At 45.4% G+C, this 22,845-nt stretch overlaps 1 protein-coding gene across 1 annotated transcript in view; it reads right to left on the bottom strand.

Annotated features, from left to right (window-relative positions):
• Positions 384 to 22,845, bottom strand: part of LOC102191700 (stimulated by retinoic acid gene 6 protein homolog) — a 41,336-nt gene continuing 18,874 nt past the window's right edge. The window contains exons 5-18 of the mRNA XM_005683894.3: positions 21,336 to 21,456; positions 19,709 to 19,754; positions 17,171 to 17,299; positions 15,979 to 16,049; positions 13,580 to 13,691; positions 10,544 to 10,691; positions 8,266 to 8,341; positions 5,918 to 5,999; positions 5,527 to 5,575; positions 4,967 to 5,084; positions 3,788 to 3,907; positions 2,403 to 2,566; positions 1,555 to 1,701; positions 384 to 887 (exon numbers count right to left, since the gene is read on the bottom strand). Of these exons, the coding sequence (XP_005683951.2) occupies positions 739 to 887; positions 1,555 to 1,701; positions 2,403 to 2,566; positions 3,788 to 3,907; positions 4,967 to 5,084; positions 5,527 to 5,575; positions 5,918 to 5,999; positions 8,266 to 8,341; positions 10,544 to 10,691; positions 13,580 to 13,691; positions 15,979 to 16,049; positions 17,171 to 17,299; positions 19,709 to 19,754; positions 21,336 to 21,456 (1,532 nt within the window). The 3' untranslated portion in view covers positions 384 to 738. The remainder of the gene's footprint in view (positions 888 to 1,554; positions 1,702 to 2,402; positions 2,567 to 3,787; positions 3,908 to 4,966; positions 5,085 to 5,526; positions 5,576 to 5,917; positions 6,000 to 8,265; positions 8,342 to 10,543; positions 10,692 to 13,579; positions 13,692 to 15,978; positions 16,050 to 17,170; positions 17,300 to 19,708; positions 19,755 to 21,335; positions 21,457 to 22,845) is intronic.

The raw sequence follows: 22,845 nt of genomic DNA, 5'->3' as shown, positions 1-22,845 counted from the left end.
CTCATGGGCAGAGGAGCCTGGCAGGCTACAGTCCATGGGGTAGCAAAGAGTCAGACACAACTGAATGATTAAACAACGACAACAGACTTAAATGCAGATCTCATCTCTGTGTTTTCAGACACGTGGCTTTCTCAGGGGATCCCCTGTATGTCAGAGAGAATCTACACATCTTATCTGTGACCAGGGCACACGTCAGTTCTGATCTGTTCCCCACCCCAGTGGCCGTGGGAGAGAGCTCAGTGTATACCTGCTCACCCATCAGATTGTAGGCTAGGGTCATGGGCTGTTTGTCTCCCACCACCATACAATCTAGAAAGGAGGAAACAACAAGGACCCTAGGATTAAGGCCATACTTTGTTCCAGAGAAGAATTGCATCAAACAGTTAAACTCTCCTGATATAGACTTTTATACCACCTTTGTCAGTGACATGAAGTTCTCCCCAGTGTGTCTCAACATAGAACTCCCCAAGGCTGCCTTCTAACCAGGGATAGTGGACATCATTATTGGGCAAAGTTTGTTCAACAGAAACTCTCCTTTGTTCTTGATCTTTTTCCCAAGGGAGCGAATTAGACCTGAGACATCACTGTCCAGCCCAAGTGCCACCCCAAGAATGGCCAGTCTGCAGTGGACAGTGGCCGTGCAGCCTATTCCATTGCAGGGAACAGCTGCTGAGTAGCCTGGGCCTTCTCAGGGGCAGTCGTCCTGGAACAACCTTGCAGCAGTGTGGGAAGTCAGTGTCAGCTCTCCGAGCACGTCAACAGAATCTGGGTAAACTCCTGGGAGCCAAGACCTGGCCTGGATTTTCTGAGTCTGACCAGTTCGGGGTTGTTGATCAGGGTCTGCAGCAGGAGCCACCTTGTCCTGGACCTTGCTGAGAGGCGGGGACCTAGAACAGAATCAGAGCCAGTATACTGGGAGGAGAGGGCAGCTTGTCTGTGTCCTGCTCAGAGGCCAGAGGGAAAGCTGCCCAGAAGGAGTGAGGTGTGGAGGAAGGAGCTGGACCAGGATTCTTGGGGACATGAGGGCGGCTGGAGGGATGAGAGTTTGTTCCACAGATCTGGGTATCTGCAATGTTGGGATCAGCAATGAAAACATCCAGATGAGTGCTGAGTGTCCACAGGCAGAACACGGCTAACTGGAGGGCTTCCCAGGGGAAGGCAGAGCAGAATGATACAGGTGGCAGCCAAGAGAGAGCTTGTGGAATGGGGTAGTTTAAGCAAAATTGCACAGCATCTTGGAGGGCATCTGGCTTGCAGTGTGAGTTATGGAGGAGTCTCAGACAAATGGCTCATTGAAGGACTCAGGTAGCAGAGTTCATTTCCAGAAACACTGGAGAAGCTGAATTAGCAGGAACAAGGCCTTGGGGTCCCACAGCCAGACTGACTGGGGTAAAGACTCCTGATCTCCTGAGTAGAAGGGCTCCCAGGGCACAGAAAGTGGAGGAAGAGGGGCAGAGAAGGAGGAACATGGGACATCTCAGGGATCCCAGGGAAGACTGAAGGCATTTGTTTCCTGGTGTGCAACCCCAGTATAGATTCAAACAGGAGACTTACCTGCTGACTGATTTAGGTACCAATATTTGATGGTCTGCTGTAGCCTCCTCTCCCTGTGGCCGGTGATCAGGATATGACAAAAGCTGACGAGCACGGGGTTGGTGTGATAATGATCTACATAGAGCATGCCAATCCATGCACTGAACCCTGAAATCCAGAAGGGAAGTCAGACTACGCAATATACATCCCTGGATGACTAGGTTTTGCTTCTTATTACATAACTACAGCAACACTTTTTTCCCAAATGGTGTCTGTGTCTTTGCTGTGAATCTAGAAAATGAGGTATAAAGAGCTGGAAAGGTTTTTAGAGATCATACCCTAATCTGTTCATTTTATGGGAATTTGAAGTTCACAGTGACGGGAGCCTCTGTGGCTTACATGGAGAAGCCTGCTGCCCTTGCATGAATCAATGAGTGAATGAAAAGACACGGTCCAGAAATAGGACAAAAACTGTTTTTCTCCACAAAAAATGGTTTGATTTTGGAGCAAAATGAACAGACCATTTTTTTAAACTAAGTAAGCTCGCAACTAACACCACAAGTAATTCTGAGATATGTTTTCTCAAAAATTTCAGAGCCGTGCATTCACAAATTACCTTGTAACTGTTTAAATAGAATTCCACTATCCCTTACTGTTCTTCATTATACCTCAAAGATCTGTTAAATATGCAATCTGACCATTGGGCTGAAAAGTTGTTTTTTTTTTTTCTATTCAGCATTATAGCCCCCATGGGAAGATAAGATCTGAGTACAAGAGAAGAGTATGAACCATGGGCCTCTGGTACCTGACTTGCAGGCAGCTTCTGCAAAGGTGCGAGAGCAGCGCTCCCCAGATGCACGGCTACGTACCCATGTCTGCTCTCTCATAGCCACTCTGCAGGATGGTCCTGTCGATGCGGGCGATCAGCCACGTGCCCAGGACACAGCTGATGAAAAGCCTGGAGAGGCAGGCGCCCAGGCCCAGCAGCACGTTGTAGAAGAACAGAAAGTAGTTGAAGTTGTGGAACGCTCTTCTGCGAGGGGAAGCAGGCAGAGGGGAAGCACCCTTCAGTATGAGAAGGCGGCTAGGCAGGTGGGCTCAGGGGCCTCCCAGACCTGTGGTCACATCCTGCCTCTCCCACCTCCTAGCTGTGCGACCTCGTGCTGTTAGTGGAAGCTGACTGTCCCCACTTCACAGCTGATGTGAAGACCGGCTCAGAAACAGTGGAGAGGACGTTGAGCACCAGGCAGGCTGAATGTGAGTGGGGACTGTAAACCCCACGTGGCTACCACTGGGTTCACGGTTACAGCAGAGGGTGTGCCTTTCCCACTATCTGTTGCAACAGCGACCTGTCCCCAGCTAGAACTGCTCCAAGTCCTCCAGATAAAATTTTTCAAGTTAATCACATGGTTCCTGTTGCCTATGGGATGAAGCCCAAATACTGCATATGAATTTTGAGGTCCTGTCTGAGAGGGACTTTTCTGGTATTGCCACTTTGTGCTCACTTCCTGTCCCTCACCATCTAAGGCCACTGCATGGCCACCATACTGGATTTTCACTCTCCTCCCAACACATCCTGCCCTTTCATGGCTTCCTGCCTGCATCTACACAGTGGGGGCTGCAGCCACACCATCTGCTCATCTCTGCCTGTAGGAATCCTACCATCCTACCTACTTTAGCTCAAACATCCCACCTGCAGCTGAAAGAACACCCCTGCCTCTCCGCCACTCCCTTCCTCTCCTCTTCGCTTTCTCTTGTAATGCTTTCATGCCCTCTAGACTCTACTGTCCCTAAATATCTGTGTCTGTCAACTCCAGTGGACCATGAGCAGATCACAGGCAGATCGTGAGGAGTATTTCATTATCCTCAGTGCCCATGTTGCTTCCTCCATGATGAACAGCTTTGAATGAATGAACTAGAAAGGATTACCATGGGACAGGCACTACTGTTCTAAGTTCATATTTTAATACCTTTCATCCTTGGAACACCTCTCTGAGATATGCAAACTAATTTGTAAAGTGAGGAAGTAGAGGTTCATAGATGTTCAGTAAGGTCACATAGCTCATAAGGGGTGGAGCCAAGATTTAGGCTCCAGGCAGTCTGGTTCCTGGCAGTTTGGTCCCAGTTCTGAACCACTGCCCCTCGTCCTCTCAGAGTGTAGAGTGCACCCAGGAACCTGCCAAGAGTGAAGAGAAAGGAGCGAGACTGCTGAGGCCAGAGCCCTGTGATGCCCCACTACTTTCTCTGCTCTCACCTGTTGTTGAGAGCCAGGGGCTTCTGCTTGTCATCTGTCCCCATCTTTGGTTGCAGGAAGAAGCTGGTGGCGATCCATACCTGCAGGACCATGAGACCCAGGACGATGGATACGGTGAGGCTAAAACACAAGGCGAGACCATGCTGAGGTGGCCTTGTCCACTCTTCCCAAACTCTTTTGGAATGCCCAGTGATAGAGAGGAAAGAGATGTTGACTGCCCACCAGACCAACAGTAGCTTGAGCTCTGTCCTTTATGCCTACAGAGAATTTTGTCCACTGTGCAGATGAGAAAGATGAGGCTTACAAAGGGGAGATGACTTTCTCAAAGCTGCATCATCAGGCCTTCTGGCTCCAGACCAGAACTCCAGGATTAAATCAGGTCCTTTTGTTGAGGGGTAGCAGCTGGGCTGAGTGGTTTAGCAGCATAGGAATCAAAGAAAGGAATGGGATTTTCAGAAGAGCTCATGAAGGCCATGGAAGAGTGGACAGGGCAGGCTCTGCCCCAGATTCGTAGGAGGCTCTAGGTCAGCCTGGAACCAAGGAGTTCAGAGCAGCAAGGCCCCCAGAGGGCACACACCCTGTGTTTGCATCTCTCCCCGGCACCAGCACGGGGTGATGGTTGAACAAGGTTTTGGTTTCAGATTGCCCAGCTCCCCATCCTGCCTCCTCCCCTCCTGGAACAAATTGTTCAGCCTCTCTGTGCCTCTGTTCCTCATCTGAAAAAAGGGAGCTAATGTAAGTCCCAACCTCAAAAGGTCCTCAAGAAAAAAGTTGCAAAGTGAATTTTCAGTAATGTCAGCATTCGCTTACTTTTCATATGGGTAAACTGAGGCTTGGAGAGGCAGTTTACAAGTCACACAGTTGATCTAAAGCCTTAACTCAGATTCCGTCTCTCTTTCCACTATACTGTCCTTTCTCTCACTTTACCTGCCTGAACCTCAGTCTTCCCAGCAATACAATGGACACACATATACCTCCCACAGACACAATTGTGAGGACCCAGCTGAACAGTACAAGTGGAAACATTTTATAAACTGTGAGTCTCCCATCACAGTGACAGCATGGGTCCAGGGCCTGGTGAGAGCCCAGTAGGGAAGGGGCATTTTGAACAGCAGCTTGGAAGGCCCAGGAGGAGCTCCCAGGCCCTGGGCAATGTCAGGAAGCCCACCCAGCACTTACATCCCGATGCCTAGTCCTCGGAGCATCTCCAGTGCCTGATGGTGGATGATGGGAAGCACCAGGCTGTACATGATCGCCAGGCCACACAGGCTCTGCATCACATGAATGATGAGGTAGCCTGCGGGCCAAGGGAGCCAGTGGTCACTAAAGGCCCTTCAGCATCCAGTCACACAAGTCCCTCCCTCCAGCCCTCCCCACCACTCTTGCTTATGCTGTTTCTTCTGCCTGGCATGACCACCAACCTTCTGCTCACCCTGCCAGGTCAGTTCAAACGTCAAATCCATTAGAAAGGCTTGGCTCCCTGCCCTAGGTGTGGAGATTCACTTCCTCCCCTGGGTCACCACCACCCTTAGCATACACGCCCCATGGGCACAGGACAGCTGGTAATGATGACCGATATGAATGTGTGCTTCTCACTCCTTGCTGACCTTCCTGTAGGTCCCTTGAGGAAGAGCTGGGGCTGCTTCTGCCCCGTGTCCCTCCTCCCTGCCCACAGCCGGGACTCTGCAGGTGCCCAGGGAATGTGTGTCAAATTGAATGGGTCACGTAATGGCACTTACCCCACAGAATATAGGCTATCTGCCAGCCAGAGTACCTTGCAATGGCCACCTGAGATTTAGATAGGAAAAAAGGTCTGAGAGGAGAGACACCTTGATGACCTCTAACACATCTGTCCAGCATCCCTATCTCATTTGAGGGTCACCCACCAAGCTACCAAGGCAGGTGTCATGAATGTCCTCATTTTACAGATGAAGCCAGATGGGGACAGTGGCGGTCCCAAGTCACCCAGCAGCAGAACATACTAAAACTGAGGGCTCTGGACCCCCCCCCACACCCCCCCCACCCCACCCCCAAGCCCAGGGCTCTTCCTTCCCCAGCACACCAACCCTGTCTGAGGTGCAGGACAGCAGGCTCTGGCCTGGGAGCAGAGAGAGACTGCTGTGGACTTACCACACTCTCAGATGAGGAAGGATTATGAAACTTCAGAGGAAGAAAGTGTTTATCCCCTGCCCACAACCTCTTGATGTGCTTTCTAGAGAGAGAGAGGGAGATTAGTAATGCTCATGACCCGGGCTCCTTACGCACTTAGAGCTCAACAGATGTGACTAGAAAGGCCTGTGGAGGGAGATGGCAGACAGCTCAGCTCCCCTGTGTTGACCACAGCTCTTGAAATGGTTCTAATCAGTCTTTAAATCTTTTTAAAATACTTTTTAAAAGTTGAGATACAGTTGACATATTAACATGACATCATTTCAGCTGTACAATATAATTGATATTTGTATATATTGTGAAATGATGATAATGTCTTGTTAACATCTGTCACTGCACACAGTTACAAAAAATTTTTCCTTGTGATGAGAACTTTTAATCTACTCTCTCAGCAACTTTCAAATATTCACTATTTTAAAACTATAGTCAACAGTTCAAGGCAGGGCTTGGATGGAGAGCTGGGGCCTCTTTGTGCCAGGAGAGTCTTAACTTAGATGCCATCTGCAAGAGACTCACCCTTTGGGCAGCCAGATGGGGAGGATGAAGAGATGGGATGCTCTGGAGGGGTGAGAATTGGCCCTGGGCTTCCAGTGAGTGAGTGAGTGACTGTGAATTAGAGACTGAGACAGACAGTGAGAGAGAGGCAGAGGAATGGAGAGAAAGAAAAGCAATAGATACCTAAATTCAACTTCTATCGGCATGCAAATGCTGACTCCATACTTAAGGCCATCCCCTCCTCCTGCACTGCTGTTCTTGAGACTGATGCACCTGGTCCCCTTGACCCAACTTCCTGTGGGGTCCCCTTGAGCCAGATTCACCTGCTGGGAACCCACTGTGGTTAGTTCCAGAGAGCAGGGCAGGTCTGACACCCAGCAGAGACACAAAGTGTACAAGAAATGATAAGGTTAGAAGAGGCCAGAAGACATGGTCATATGCTAACAGACTGGCTAAAGAACTGCGGTGCTGGAGAAGACTTCTGAGAGTCCCTTGGACAGCAAAAGAGATCAAACCAGTCAATCCTAAAGGAAATCAACCCTGAATATTCATTGGAAGAACTGATGCTGAAGTTGAAGCCACCTGTAAAGAGCTGACTCATTGGAAAAGACCCTGATACTGGGAAAGATTGAGGGAAGGAGGAGAAGGGAACAACAGAGGATGAGATGGTTGGATAGCATCATCGACTCAATGGACGTAAATTTGAGCAAACTCCGGGAGATGGTAATGGACAGGGATGCCTGGCGAGCCACAGTCCTTGGAGTTGCAAAGGACTTAGCAACTGAATAACAACAACAAAGTTATTTTGTTGAGTCTTGCCTGCTGAAAAATTTGGCTTAAAGCTCAGCATTCAGAAAATGAAGATCATGGCATCCGGCCCCATCACTTCATGGGAAATAGATGGGGAAACAGTGGAAACAGTGTCAGACTTTATTTTGGGGGGCTCCAAAATCACTGCAGATGGTGACTGCAGCCATGAAATTAAAAGATGCTTACTCCTTGAAAGAAAAGTTATGACCAACCTAGATAGCATATTCAAAAGCAGAGACATGACTTTGCTGACTAAGTTCCGTCTAGTCAAGGCTATGGTTTTTCCTGTGGTCATGTATGGGTGTGAGAGTTTGACTGTGAAGAAGGCTGCGCCGAAGAATTGATGCGTTTAAACTGTGGTGTTGGAGAAGTCTCTTGAGAGTCCCTTGGACTGCAAGGAGATCCAACCAGTCCATTCTGAAGGAGATCAGCCCTGGGATTTCTTTGGAAGGACTGATGCTAAAGCTGAAACTCTAGTACTTTGGCCACCTCATGTGAAGAGTTGACTCATTGGAAAAGACTCTGATGCTGGGAGGGGTTGGGGGGCAGGAGAAGAAGGGGACAACAGAGGATGAGATGGCTGGATGGCATCACTGACTCAATGGACATGAGTTTGAGTGAACTCCAGGAGTTGGTGATGGACAGGGAGGCCTGGCGTGCTGCAATTCATGGGGTCGCAAAAAGTCAGATACAGCTGAGCGACCGAACTGAACTGAACTGAACTGCCTGCTCAGCAGTGAACATGGCGATGAAAGTACTGCTTAGGGTTTTGCTGAAGACCAAAAGAAAACTCTAATCACAATGTCAAACTGATAGTGGAAGCTCAAATCAAGCTATTTTGTTTGTTTTTGTTTTTTACCAATAGGTGTGGTTGTCCCCAGACCCTGTATACACTGCCGTTCCCAACTTAGGAATGACTGGCACTGCTTGGGAATTCGGAGAAAAAAATCTGTCAGCCAATTTCCTGCTTGAAGATACGCAAATGCCTCCCAGAACCCCCTTACCTGTAACAAGCCAAGATGTGGAACAGGTAGCTCACACATGTGAGGGAGGCAGGCAAAATGGTCACCACCCAGACTTCTGAAATAGAAGAGGTGACACAAGCGGCCTCAGAAGATGAACCAGAAATAATTTTTAAAATGCAGAAAGTCACAACAGAAAGGTTGGGCAAAATGTGTTTCCTTTAATATACCTCTTGGGCAAATCAAGTTCTGCTTATTTCTGTTTCATTTTAGCTATCTGCCCTCAATATCCTTTATTTCCTGTGTGTTTATAAACTTTTCCTTTGGTATTAATATTTTCCATCTACAAGGCATAATAGAAACAGAAAATTATAGAATGTACACATGGTAGGTAGCCTCCAGCCTTGTAAAATATCATTTATACTCGAACTCCTAATCACCACTTTTGGGGGAGGGGGTTATCCACCCCCAGTTCACAGCCACCACGTGCAACAGTAACTGGAATGAAGGTCTTGACTATTCCATTCATCCACCTTTTAGTAAGTTTTTAATATTTCGTATCCAACTTGCTTTCAGAATGACTCTGGGTGCTTGTGAGAGAGGGATGGAGAAAGACAGAAGGAAGTAAAAGCTTCTGTACAAGCGGATTCTCAGTAGGTGCAGAAAAAGCATTTGAAAGAATCCAATACCTCTTTATAATTAAAATCACTGAATAAACTAGAAACGGAAGGGCATTTCCTCAATTGGATAAAAAGCATCCGTAAAACCCCCACAGCTCATATCATACTTAATTGTGAAAAACTGCTTTCCCCTTAGGTTCAAGAATGAGAAAATCAGTGTCTGCTCTCGCCAATTATATCCAATGTTGTACTGAAGGGTCTAGTCAGGGCAATTAGGCAAGAAAATGCAGCTAGACTGCAAAAGAAGAAATAAAACTATCTCTATTCACCAATGACATGTTCTTAGGTATAGAAAATCCTAGGGAATAAGCAAACAAAAGTAAAATGATTAATAAATGAGCTTGTAAGTTTGTAAGGCACAAGACCAATATATAAAAATCAATTCATCACTGTACCTAGCAATGTGTAATCTGAAAAATTGCATTTGAAATAGTATCACAAAGAATAAAATAGTTACAACTTATACACTGAAAACTACAAAAGATTATTGAAATTAAAGACCTAAATTAATGGAAAAACATATCACTTTTATATATAGGATATTCTATGTGAACATGACAATATTCATAAATTGACCTACAAATTCAAACCAATACTCCAAAGCTTCCAAAGCCACTTCTATATGAATTGACAAGCTAATCCTAAAATTCATATAAAAATGAAGGGACCCAGAATAGGCTATACAATCTTGAAAAAGAAGAACAAAATTGCATGACTCATATTTCTTGATTTCAATCTTACTATAAATCTACAGTAATAAGACTGTGGTATTTCTGTAAAGATAGACAAATAGTTGAATGAAATAAACTGAGAATCCGTAAGTTAATCCCCATTGTCAATAAATTTTCAACAGGTATGAAAAGTATTCATTGTCTTGACAGTTTAATGGGGAAGAAATATGCCTTCAATAAATATGTGTCCCTCCACCCAAAAGGATTCATATGTTGAAATTCTAACCCACCATGTGATGGTATTTGGAGATGGAGCCTTTGGGAGGTGATTAGATTGTGAGGGTGCAGCCCTCATGATGGAATTAGTGCCCTTAAAAGAAGAGACATGAGGGAGTTTGCTTCCTCTCCCTATTCTCCACCCAGTATGTGAGGACACAAAGAGAAGGTGCCCATGTGCAAGTCAGGAAGCAGCTCTCCCAAGACACCAGATCTGCTAGCACCTTCAACTTCCCAGTCTCCAGAACTGTGAGAAATAAGCATTGGTTGTTTATACCACACAGTCTATGGTAACTTGTTACAGTAACCTGAACTAAGCAGAAATTAAATTTGAATGATATGAGTGAACTTTTCATATAATAATAAAGTCAAAACCTACTATTTTATCTTTTCCAAAGTGAAAAATATATGATGATTTTAGTTGTTTCCACTGACACCAAAAAAAGATAAGCTATTTAAGATGAGAACATTCTCAAGGCATGTTCAATGCAGCCCCAAATAAGTTATAATAAAATGGCCTGTGTCTTGACCCCTTTTTCCTTCAAGTCAATCCAGGGAGGCATAGAATAAGTGAAACACAGATAAATGAAGACTAGCAGCAATAGTTACTATAGGTGTGCACCCACCACCAGTCACAAGTCCCTCCCTGTTCCATATAGAAGTGGCAGGAACAAAGGTGGAATATGGTTTTACCTTTGGTGATGTTAATCAGCTCTTTCACCTGCAGGAGGACTTGGGTCCCTGTCTGGTTCATGGAGGTGATGTAGCTCTCCAATTCCCCTTCAAACACATCCAGCTCATCTCTCACATACACGAACACGCAGAACTCAATAACAATGAACTGAGGACACAGAGTAAGTATTTCAAGGTCTCACCTGAGTCCAGCTCATTAAATGAAAAACATAGGGGGTCATCCTTTGGTTTTGAGGTCAAAACTCTTTGAAGCTCAAAACTCAACTGAAATAGACTCTAGACACTTGCTTTACTGACATGAATGGGACTGTGACTCCTTTGGAGACAGGATTCAGCCCAAACTCTCTTCTTCACAAAATAGCATACAAGAGTAAATCCCAAAAGGGCTCAAGGAACTCTTCAGACATTAATTCAATCAGAGTGACATGAATGCCTAACTTTGAATAAGGGGTGACTTTATGGACAATTCCAGACATTTCTCACTGTTCTCCCTCTTGCATTTTGGCAGTGGCCAAACTGGAGGAGGTACTGCTTCCTGTAAGAATGTCATGCTTGCTCCTCTCCTATCACCTTGTCATCCTGCCATCAGGCCCCTGATCATCACGCCATTGCTTCTGGAGTTCCTGGTGCCATTTTACTTCATCAGCTGAATCCTGTGTATCTCTGCATGTGGAGCTCAAATGCCACCATTGTCAGGCAGCTTCTCTACCCAGAGTAATTCACTAAACTTCTAGAATACTTTCACCTTTTCTTTCCCTCTGTTTAGATGGCAGTACTGCACACCATATCTTATCTTCTTCTCTTAGACCATGGGCTACTCCCACGCCAAGAGCTGCTGAATCAGCCCTCTTTTCTCTTCCAGGTCTTAACAAGGCACTTGGTAGGGAGTAGACACCTAATAAAGATTTAACGAACACAAAAACATCAAGTGATTTACTCACTGCTGCAGAGAACTCTAGTTAGTGGTCCATTAAAATCCATGCTTTCCTTCTTTGGGCACAAGGCCGGACTATATTTCCCAGCATCCCTTAGTTAGGTATGGCCACATGACAAGGACCTCGCCAATGGAAAAAGAGTGGAAGGAACGTGTGCTGGGTCCACATGGCCTTTGAAGCCTCCCATATGCATTTCTCCACATGCTTTCTCCTTCTGCTGACTGGATGCAGAGGGTGAGGATTCTCAGGGACGATGAAGGTACACAGTGGAGAAACTAGTTATGGGACAGCATAAAAGACTGCTTCCTCCCAAACCTGAATACCCACTCAACATTGTTAAGTCGGGGGGAGGGGGGAAATATATATATATATATACACATACAGTGTTTTCACTGAAGTTTGGGGGTTTATGCAGTACCTCATCATAACCTAATGCTGTTAAGTCACTTCAGTCATGTCCGACTCTGCGGCCCCATAGACGGCAGCCCACCAGGCTCCCCCATCCCTGGGATTCTCCAGGCAAGAACACTGGAGTGGGTTACCATCTCCTTCTCCAATGCATGAAAGTGAAAAGTGAAAGTGAAGTCGCTCAGTTGTGTCCGACTCTTCGAAACCCCATGGACTGCAGCCTACCAGGCTCCTTGGTCCATGGGATTTTCCAGGCAAGAATACTGGAGTGGGGTGCCGCTGCCTTCTCTGCATCATAACCTAATACATTCACCTAAAAGTTATCACAAGACTAGTTCATATAGGTATCATCCTCATACATTTAAAATGAACAGAAGACAATTTGGCCATTTTCGTCTCTCCACTTTGACCCTGCTTTTGACTTGGACATTTTACCTCACTTAGCTCTGACCACATGAAATGCTTTGATTTTGTACTTTATTGATTTCTTGTTTTCGGTTTCATAAGTTTCTGCTCTACTTTTTATTATAATCCATCTATTTTTCTGCTTACTTTATATTTTAACGTGCTCTTTTTTGTTTGTTTCCTAATGTGAAAGCTTAGATGATTGATTTTAGATTTTTCTTCGTTTCTAATATATACATTCAATGCTACAAATTTCTTTTTAACCGCTGCTTTTGCTGGGCTTCCCTGGTGGCTCAGCAGTAAAGAATCCACTGGCTAATGCAGGAGACCCATGTTCAGTCCCTGCATTGGGAAGATCCCCTGGAGAAGGAAATAGCAACCCACTCCAGTATTGTCTGAGAAATCCCATGGACAGAGGAGCCTCGCAGGCTACAGTCCTGGAGTCGCAAGACTCAGACATGACTGAGCAACTTAACAGCAATAACAACAACAACGGCTTTTGCCACCTGCCACAAATTTTGATAACTTGTGTTCTCCTTTTTCAAAATATTTCTAACTTGCCTTGATTTTTTTCTTTTGCTCATATGTTATTTAAAAGTGTGTTGTTTTGATATCTACTCCTAGGGGGTTTTCCGGTTATCTTTCTGTTATTGGATTTTAATTTAATTCCATTTTGATTTGAGAGCAGACATTATGTGATTTTATTCTTTTACATTTATTAAGTGTGTTTGATGGTTCAAGATATAGTCTATCTTGTTGAATTTTCCATTTATTCTTGAGAAGAATATGCATTCTGCTGTTGTTGATGAAGTAATGTTTGGATTTCCATAATATCCAATTGATTGATGGCATCAACTACAATTCAGATTTTCTTACTTTGGCACTGGTTGCCATGGGGTTTCTGCTCCATTCTGCCATGATCTTGTCTGTCTCTTCAATTTTAGGGGCAAAGCTTTGCCCCATGACCTCCCTGCTCTTAGAGAGCTAAGAAGAGTTGTTGATTCTTCAGTTTGTTCAGATTTGTACTTGTTTCTAAGATGGAGTGGCATTTTGCAAGCTCTTTACAAGTGGAATTGTCAACCAGAAGTCTCTATAAATAATTCAATTATATTTATTACTAATATTCACTGCATGAGTAAAAGTGTCCTTAGAGTCAAAATGGTGGGGTCAAAGAACTGTACTTCTTCGATTTACAGATACCCAGTTTTGACCCAGCTTTTAAAGAACAACCCTATCCTATCCCCACCCCATTTATACAATACGAAGGGATTTACTTAGCTCTACTTACAAGGTACAGGCAGATGAAAGCCAACACAATTGTTCCAATCATCCTGCTTGGGAACTGAAAGTAGGGGTCCCACTCATATATCCTGGTTTGGAACCAAGACTTATTTCTTTCTCTGTGAACGAATAAACATCAAGAGAAGATAGGCTGTGATTGGTAAACAAATGCCTGATTCTTCTGAAAATAATGCCATTTCCTCTTGATCTTAGAGTTTAGTGAAGAGAAAGAGCACTGGAAGATTCCACAGTTGTCATCCTCCCCTTATTCTTCAGAACAGAGACTCAGTTTTATTCGGTACAGCAATTTACTAGATAAAAGGCTATAGTTCTTGACCTTTCTTACAGCTAAGAGTGACCAAGACTAAACAGGCCGATGAGACATGAACAGAGGTGTGGGTGGGACTTGGAGAGGCTGGTCAGATGGAAGTGACACAGCTGGGAGGGCTTCCTTTGTCATTACTCATTTCTCGTGCCTGCCATTTGAAGGGCAGACATGGTGGCTGGTCCAGGTTGGAGCTCCAGCATCTATTCTGGACCAGCCTCCATGATAGCAACCCACTAAGTTATCAGAGGAGAAAGACAGATCATGGGTAAACTGCCATGATGGGCAGTCCAGGGTAAGTATAGACTGCCTGCTTCCAGAATTCTTTTATATGAGAAAGAAATAAATCTCTCTCTTGTTTGTACCATGATTATTTTGCATATTCTGCTACATGTTGCCAACTATATTTCTAACCAAAGAATTAACTTTGCAGCTGTGTGACCCTGGATTAGACATATGCCTTCTCTGGGAAATATCTCCTTGTATACAGCGGCAGTGGCAGGGGTAGTTAACCTGAATGATCACTGAAGACAGGTGCTTTTTCCTGGCCAAGAGCTATGTCATCTTATATTGGTAACAGCACCTCAGTTCTTGCCTGGGTCTATACTCTTCCCTACCAGCAGTCCTGGCGGCTAAGTGAGGCTGAACCACTTCCTAGGTCCAGTGGTGAACATGTGACCTCGGTTTGCATGCATGCATGCTAAGTCACTTCAGTCAAATCCAACTCTGGAACCCCACGGACTATAGCCCCCCAGGCTCCCCTGTCCATGGGATTCTCCTGGCAAGAATACTGGAGTGGGTTGCTGTGCCCTCCTTCAGGGGATCTTCCTGGCCCAGGGATTGAACCTGGGTCTTTTATGTCTCCTACATTTGCAGGCAGGCTCCTTACCACTGGTGCTACCTGGGAAGCTCCTGACTCTGGTTTAACAATCTGTTTACTCCAATCACCTACGCATAGTAATTGTTTCTGGTATGGCATGTGGTCCAACTTGATCCAATGAAACACATTCATGGGAATTTTGTTAGAATTACTTAGAAGAAAACACTCTTTTCTGTGAGCTTAAGCCAGAAGGGTAAAAGCTTAGAGATTCTGGTCTCTTGATTAAGGTGAAAGAGAAGAGTGAAAAGCTGGCTTAAAACTCAAAATTCAAAAAATGAAGATCAAGTCCCATCACTCCATGGCAAATAGATGGGGAAAAAGTGGAGATAGTGGCAGATTTTATTTTCTTGGGCTCCAAAATCACTACAGATGGTGACTGCAGCCATGAAATTAAAAGACACTTCCTCTTTGAAATAAAAGCTTTGACAAAACAAAACAGAGTATTAAAAAGCAGAGATATCATTCTGCCAACAAAGGACCATATAGCCAAGCTATGGTTTTTCAAGTAGTCATGTGTGGATGTGAGAGTTGGACCATAAAGAAGGCTGAGCGCTGAAGAATTCATGCTTTTGAACTGTGGTTCTGGAGAATACTCTTGAGAGTCCCTTGGACTGCAAGGAGATCAAACCAGACAATCCTAAAGGAGATCAGTCCTGAATATTCATCGGAAGGACTGATGCTGAAGTTGAAGCTCCAATACTTTGGCCACCTGATGTGAAGAGCCAACTCACTGGAAAAGACCCTGATGCTGGGAAAAATTGAGGGCAGGAGGAGAAGGGGATGACAGAGGATGAGATGGTTGGATGGCATCAACAGCTCAACAGACATGAGTTTGAGTAAGCTCCTGAAGGTAGTAGAGGACAGGGAAGCCTGGCGTGCTGCAGTCCGTGGGGTCACAAAGAGTCAGACATGACTCCGACTGAACAATAAAAGCAGAGAAATGAGGCAAAGAGGCCTAGTTCTGATGACATCAACCAAACCCCTGGATCCATCTGTGTCTGAAACTGATGACCTCTAGACTTTTTAATTATGTAAGGCCTAACTTTTCTTTTTCTCTTTACACCGGTTTGAATTGAGTTTTTGTTATTAACAAACAAGTGGCCCCTAAAATAGTGCCGTTCCAGTCATCTCCAGGTCTCTGACATGTCAGAATTCATCAATATTTGTGCAAACACAGCGGGGCAAATAGAACTGTGCTTACTGAAGGGGGCACTTCCTCAGGAGCTGCTTGACGTGCTCTGCCTGGTGAACTTCCAGGAAAGGTTTTTCTTCCTGTGAGAAAAGAAAGAGGTTGATGCTTTGGCTCAGAAAGTCTTATTAGGGTTTTTGTCTCTCTGAAGGACTATTGCCTTCAGGCCAGGATTTGGGGTAAAACTTGGCTATTTTCAACTGAACCATTCCCAGACACCTGTCATTTATTGAAGAGACAATAGTGTCCCATTTCCTGTTTACCTAATACTTGCTTTCAAGAAATGCTAGAGGCCTGACCTTCCCTGATTCTTCCGTTTCCTGTTTATAGCAGCTTTTGTTTTGTGAAATTGATTACCTTCTGAGATTTGGTGATTTCTCATCATAGTTCAAAATACTATTTTAGGAATGAAATGCTCCACATCCCAGCGTTTCATTTTTTATGAAAAGAACTCTCTCTTGCTTATTTCAGCAACGCAATAATAGTAAGGGACTTCTATACCACACTTTCAACAATGGATAGATAATCCAGTCAGAAAATCAATAAGGTAACAACGGACTTGAACAACGCTATAGACCAAATGGAGCACGCACACACTTATAGAACATTCCGTACAACACCAACAGAATACATATTCTTTTCACAAACATTTTCTAGGCTAGAGCACATGTCTGGCCACAAACAAGACTTAAATTTAAGAAGACTGTAATCATACCAGGCATAATTTCTGACCACAAAAAGGTAGACACTACTAATACAAGGAAAATTCACAAACAGTACATTCTTGAGCAACCAATGGATCAAATAAAAAAGTCAAAAGGGAAATTAAAAATTACCTTGAAGCACGAGAAAATAGAAATGCAATATATAAAAACTTATGGGATGCAGCAAAAGCAGTTCTAAGAGGAACTGCTTAGCAGGTATTTATAGCAGTGAATACCTACATGAAGAAAAGAAGAAAGATCTCATATAAACAACCTAACTTTTTACCTCAAGGGACTAGAAGAAGGAGCACAAGGGGGAAGATAGGGTCTCAATGACCAAACGCTCTGGGTTCCAGTTCTGTCTCTGCTACAGACTAGCTATTGACCTTGGGCAATGCGATTGATGTCTCCAGGTCCAAGTTTCCTAATACAGAGAGGGAAAAGTAATAGTAGGGAAACAGCCTGCCAGGGCACACATGGTATTTTTATTTAGTACTCACCATCTGGAGCTCCCAGCCCAGGTGGACCCTCAGAGATTTGACAAATATGTGCAGGAAGCGGCCCAGCAGGAAGGCTAGGCAGAGCAACGAGGGCCAGTAGAACATGACAGTCTCGTAATTCCCCACGAACTGCAACAGAAGCAGAGCAGGGGGCACGGGCTCTAGGGAGGGCTGGGCTAGGCCACTGGGGAGGTTGTGCACAGGAATCTGCCTGTCCCAGCCTGCTCCCACCAGGGCCCACTCTCTCAGAGCTTGGAGGTCAGCAGCCAATACCCTCCCCACCCCACCCCCACCCCGCAACCCCACTTCATCAGAACAAGCAGCAGATTTGGAGTCCAGCAGCCCTGGACTTGAGTCTTAGGCCCCCACTTAATTTTCTACAAAGGGTTTCCATGGGTTTTTTTCTGATTGCATATCTTTTTGGTGGCATGGCATGGCTTGCAGGGATCTTAGTTCCCCAAAGGGATTAAACCTGTGCCCCCTACAGTGCAAGCACACAGCCCTAACCACAGGACTGCCAGGGAATTCCCCTGATTACGTATTAAATGTTCCTTTTGGAAAACACACACGAGAGAGAGGAAGGGTGAGAGGGGGGAAAAAGAGACAGAGACAGAAAGATAAAGGGGAGGAAGAAGGAGGGGCGCGGAGCAGAAGAGGGAGCAGGAGAAGAAGAAAAGGAAGGAAAGAAGGGAGGAAGGGCCTGTGAGTGTCATCATGCTGGGAGCATCACAAGCTCCCAAAAGTAACAGGTCTCTCAGAATGGTGCTCATAGTTTTTATGTTATTAGCTTCATTTTGATAAAAACATTTTTTCACTCTTTTAAGATAAATAGTATTGTTACTTATCTTTCATAATATATAGGTTAGTTTCCTTTTTTTAATGTTTCCAGAGTATTCTTCCCACCCTTGGGAAATCAGAGTTTTGATGCAGGGATGTTAGGGCGGGGTCAGACACATTCTGAGATGCAGGGGCTGATGTCTTCATCTTCCAATGTATGCTTATATCTCAGACTTAGTATTTGCAGTATTAATATTTCATTGTGTTTTTTAATTATCTATATCCATATAGCTATATCTGGATATATCTGGCTGCTTCCCTGGTGGCTCAAATTGTAAAGAATCTGCCTGCAATGCAGGAGACCCAGGTTCAATCCCTGGGTTGGGAAGATCCCCGATGGCTACCCACTCCAGTATTCTGGCCCAGAGAATTCCATGGACAGAGGAGCCTGGTGAGCTACAGTCCATGGGGTCACAAAAAGTCAGACACGACTGAAGCAACTTAGCACATAGAACACAAATTTTATCTAAATTTCCCCTTAGAATTTGACATTTTAGACCCTTTCCAATGTCTCGTTTTTATAAACAATGTTTCCATAAATACATTTGAAAACATGAGAACAGGTCTTCATTACTTCCTTAGTCTGGATTTCAGTCCCATGATTGTTAATTATTAAGTCATGTCAGCCCCTAGCCTTACTTTCCTATCAACGAACCAGGTATGAATGGCACTAACACACTGGCTGCCTAGTATCCTGGGAATTCTCCAGTTAGTGATTGGAAATGAGCCTAGAACTATGCCTGACACATCGCAGTTCTCGCTGTTAGAGATTCTGAGCACAGAAGTAAGACCCTGCTGTCTCATCCAATTAACCATCAACATTTTGAATTACAAGAGAACTTCCAGAAGACTGAAAGTTCTCCAAGACTCCAAAGAAAATACCTGTGCTCTGGAACCTCAGGCACTGTGAGCAATGGGAAGAAGGGCTTCTTTTGGGACAGAGACCCACCAGAATGCCCTCAATCCTGTGGCAGAGATGCAGAGGGAAGGTCTGACCTACACACCTCATTTTCTAATCTGGTTCCCCCAGACTCTCTTTACCACACTCCTTAATCCTCCATAGTTACTAAAGCCCAGGAAAGGCTTTGGCAAGGCTCCCATGGGCTCCTGGCCCAGGTGGCCTCCTTAAACTCCTCTCACCCACCTAGTAAGCCTCCTGGCTGCAACATGATACCTCTCTTTCATCTTGCTTACTTTCCTGGGTATAGGGCTGAACAGATAAACCAGCTTCCTATAATTCTGGGGTAGACAATGCATGGGAAAGCAACAAAGGGTACATTGAGTCCATTTGTCTCATTTTATAGACCAGAGAAACTGAGGCTACATACAGGAATGGAAAAAAAAAAAAAAAAAGGAGCTTTGAAGTCAGCAAGACTTGGTCTTAACTCCCAAATCTATTGCTTCTCAAGAGTTACATAATATACTTGTGCCTCAGTTTCCTCACCTATAAAATGGGTTTGCTGAGTGCTTCCCTCCCTTGAGGGGCCACTATGGGCATCAACTGTGAGGACATATCCTGTGAATGACACCTGATCAACACAAGATGCTCTGCAAATGGAGGCATCAGGAATGGCTCCAACTCCCTTGTGTCCACATGAGGAAGCTGGAGCCCAGAGTGGCAAAGCCTTGTCCCAGGTCACATAGCGAGCTGACCATAGTGATAGGGCTGAACTACTTAAATACAATTCAGTGGGGACTCACCTGCCCATGGGGACACTGTATGATGTAAAGGGTGGTGACCACAAACCTGCAGGACAGAAACAGGGTTGGAGTCCTGGGGTCCTTCCCAGCACAGCCCCTGTGAAAACAGCTCAGATTCCACCTGCCTGGAGGCCTCTCCCCATCCTTCTGGGAGGACTGGTTCCCAGGACTCCGTGTGCATCTCACCCAGATCAGGCACCTAGCTCATGTCTAGCTACATGCACGCTACATTCATTTAACACATCCTCACACACTCCTGGAGTCCACAATAGCAGAGCAGGGAGACAGAGAGTTCTCCTCCTCTCTCCCTTCATCACTTGGGAGACTGAAGCCCAGAGAGGAAAAAGGATCTGTCTAGAGTCACACTCAGAGCCAAGATCAAGTCTCCCAACCCTGGGGCTGAGGCTTTCCCTGCCTGGCCTTGTCTGTAAACACCCTCTGAGGAATAAGCCTCAAGGGTTCCCCCTAACTGGTCATGTTCAATCTTGGTGCCCATACTCCTATGGCGCACAAGCTGCTAAATGCTTCTAGCCACCTTTTCCTCACCAGCTCAGAGTCTGCCAGGGGCTGTTAAGATGATATTACTCCATGTCTAACCCTTAATACCCTGTCTTCTAATTTTTTAAAATCAAGCCACTAATTAGCAAGCCATTTAACAAACTCTGGAATTGTAGCTATCAGGGTATCATTTGCTTGAGAGTTCCCTCCACTTGTTTTCACACTAGGTCCGGGACCCCTGCTCCACAGGAAATGCTGTGGGGGAAACAAGCCCACTAAGGGGGTTGCGGGCAATGAAATGAGCTTGAGGGCTGGAGAGTAGAAGTGTTCATGGGATTACTCAGCCAGAAATATTCTCCAGGGCCAGCTCTGTGCTGGTTCGGCATCAGAGCTGAGGGCACAGAGCTCAAGAGGAGGGTGAGAAAGCGCCCACGTCCAGGGGTGATGATACATAAAGGATGAGCATATGCCCATCACCAGGCCAAGGGGGGAGGATGCGCCACACAGGGAAGAGCAACACGCAGACGGAGAGGCCAGAACGTACGGTCCATGATGGTCTGTTTTGTCTTCCAGTGTATTCCCTGGATCACAGTGGGATATTTGCTGAATGAAGAAGTGGATGGATAAAGAAATGAATTCAGGAGCCTTGCATGACTGGAGGTGTGTATTAGAGACCATCAGGCATGGAGAGACAGGGATAGGCCAGACTGCGATGGCCCCAAATACCCCGTTAAGGCCCCTGCACTTTCTCCTGGGCTCCCAGGGAAGTGACAACAGCAAGGAGAAGTCACATCCAAATGCAACTCCTGCTTCTACCTGTGGGTCTACTGACGGCAGTTGACAGAAGTGAGTTTTTCTACAACCCTGACTTCTGGGAATATTCTAATCATGGGCAGGCTCTTGTGGAGCTGGCAGAATGCAGATTGACCTTCTGAAGCCTCAAGTGCAGTCCCAAGGAGGGGCCACGGTGGGCCTGGGACCAATCATTCCACCTACCCACCCACCCTGAGCCTCAGTTCTGGGCAAGGTGTCCTCCAAGAGAGTTCTCAGGTCACCATCAGCACTTTGCCCAGAGTTTAGCCATGGCCAAACAAACTGTTGGAGGGGAGGCAGGCAGAGTCCATCTTACCAGACAAGAGAGTAGCTGAAGCCCAGGACGGAGCTGACCAGCCTGAACTCCGATGAGAGGCAGGCGAAAAAGGGGAAGTGGGACAGGCCAACTTCGATGCCACCGATCAGAAGCACAAAGGCTGGGAGAGAAGGGCCAGAGACTGTGTGAGTTCCTCTTCTCACAAGCTCAGGGGAGACTCAGGTCAGCTATGGGGCTTCATGTGACTTGCAATCACAGATCTCAGGACTCAGGGAGACGAGTGAATAAGTCCCAGATTAGCCCAAGGAGGAATGCAGGGATGTCTGTCATGTATTCATGTTACAGAGCCTTCCTGGTACCTCTCCCATGCTGGTACCTCTCCCATACCAGGCACTGGGCTAACTATTGAGATGAAGACGACTTGGTCCCTGGCCTTCATTAGCTCACAGTATGATGGGCAGAAACAGACAACATAAATGAACAATCACTGCAAGTAGAGCGCCATAATGTATACCATAGCAACACAGAGAGCAGGGATGAGCTGTGTTTTAAAACCTCTTCTAAAGTATTATATTTATACACTGTACCCTTAAGGCAATGATAATATTAATGCTGTCACTGACTAGTTCTGAGACAGTCTAACAAATCCAGTAAAATGTAAATGGGCAAGGTGTCCTTTCTAAGTGTCTGCTTTGGGCTGGAGCACAGAACAGGCATCAAGGATACAGAAGGAATGAACAAAGTTCTTGCTTTAAGATACTTACAATACAATAGAGAAGACAAGGAGGAAAGCAAGTGATGTGATATGTATGATAGTAGAGGCATATTCAGCGTGCTCTGAGGGCAAGAAGAGGAAATCATGGACCTCACCTAGGGTCTGAGCATGAGGGAAGGCATCCTGGAGGTGATGACATTTAGCAAGGCCATTAAATATAAGAAGGAGTTTGTAGGATGGCGAGAAGGAGGAAAGTAAGGACATTCCTCACTCAAAGGATGGGAGATGGTTGGTTGGGGTGGTCCGTGTTTCCGTGAATGTGAATGGTGGAAGATGGGCAGGTAAGGGACAATATAAAAGGAATAACTGCTGTGAGGTTAGAAGCTGCAAGAGCATAATTTTTAAATTTACCTGAATTCACCCACCAGGAAAGCAGAATGAATAAGACAGCAAAACCATAAACCCACAAACATCTACAACAAATCTAAGTGACAAGACCCATTTGATATCAACATCAGATTAAGAGGAAGCAGACGGCAGACAATAGGGTCTTTGAAAGCCCAAGAACAGAACCAAAGTTGCCAACAGATATTCACAGGAAATCGAAGCTGAAATAACAGCAGAAAATGGGCAAGGTGCTGAAGGTCATGATTCACAGGTGAGAATCAGCAGACCTTGGTGTTAGTAAGTCTGAAGATGCTGGATCTATTGCAACCCATTAACTCGCTATACTAAATATCCAAGTCCCCTCCCAGGACAAGTCCAGGGTGACAGAGAAACTGTTGGCAGTAGGAATTCAAAATGAAAAGAATAAGAACATTAGGAGCTGGGAAG

This window comes from Capra hircus, chromosome 8 (genome assembly GCF_001704415.2).
Source record: "Capra hircus breed San Clemente chromosome 8, ASM170441v1, whole genome shotgun sequence".
NCBI lineage: Eukaryota > Metazoa > Chordata > Mammalia > Artiodactyla > Bovidae > Capra > Capra hircus.
The sequence above is the reverse complement of the archived record's forward strand: the minus strand, read 5'-3'. Positions and strand labels throughout refer to the sequence as shown.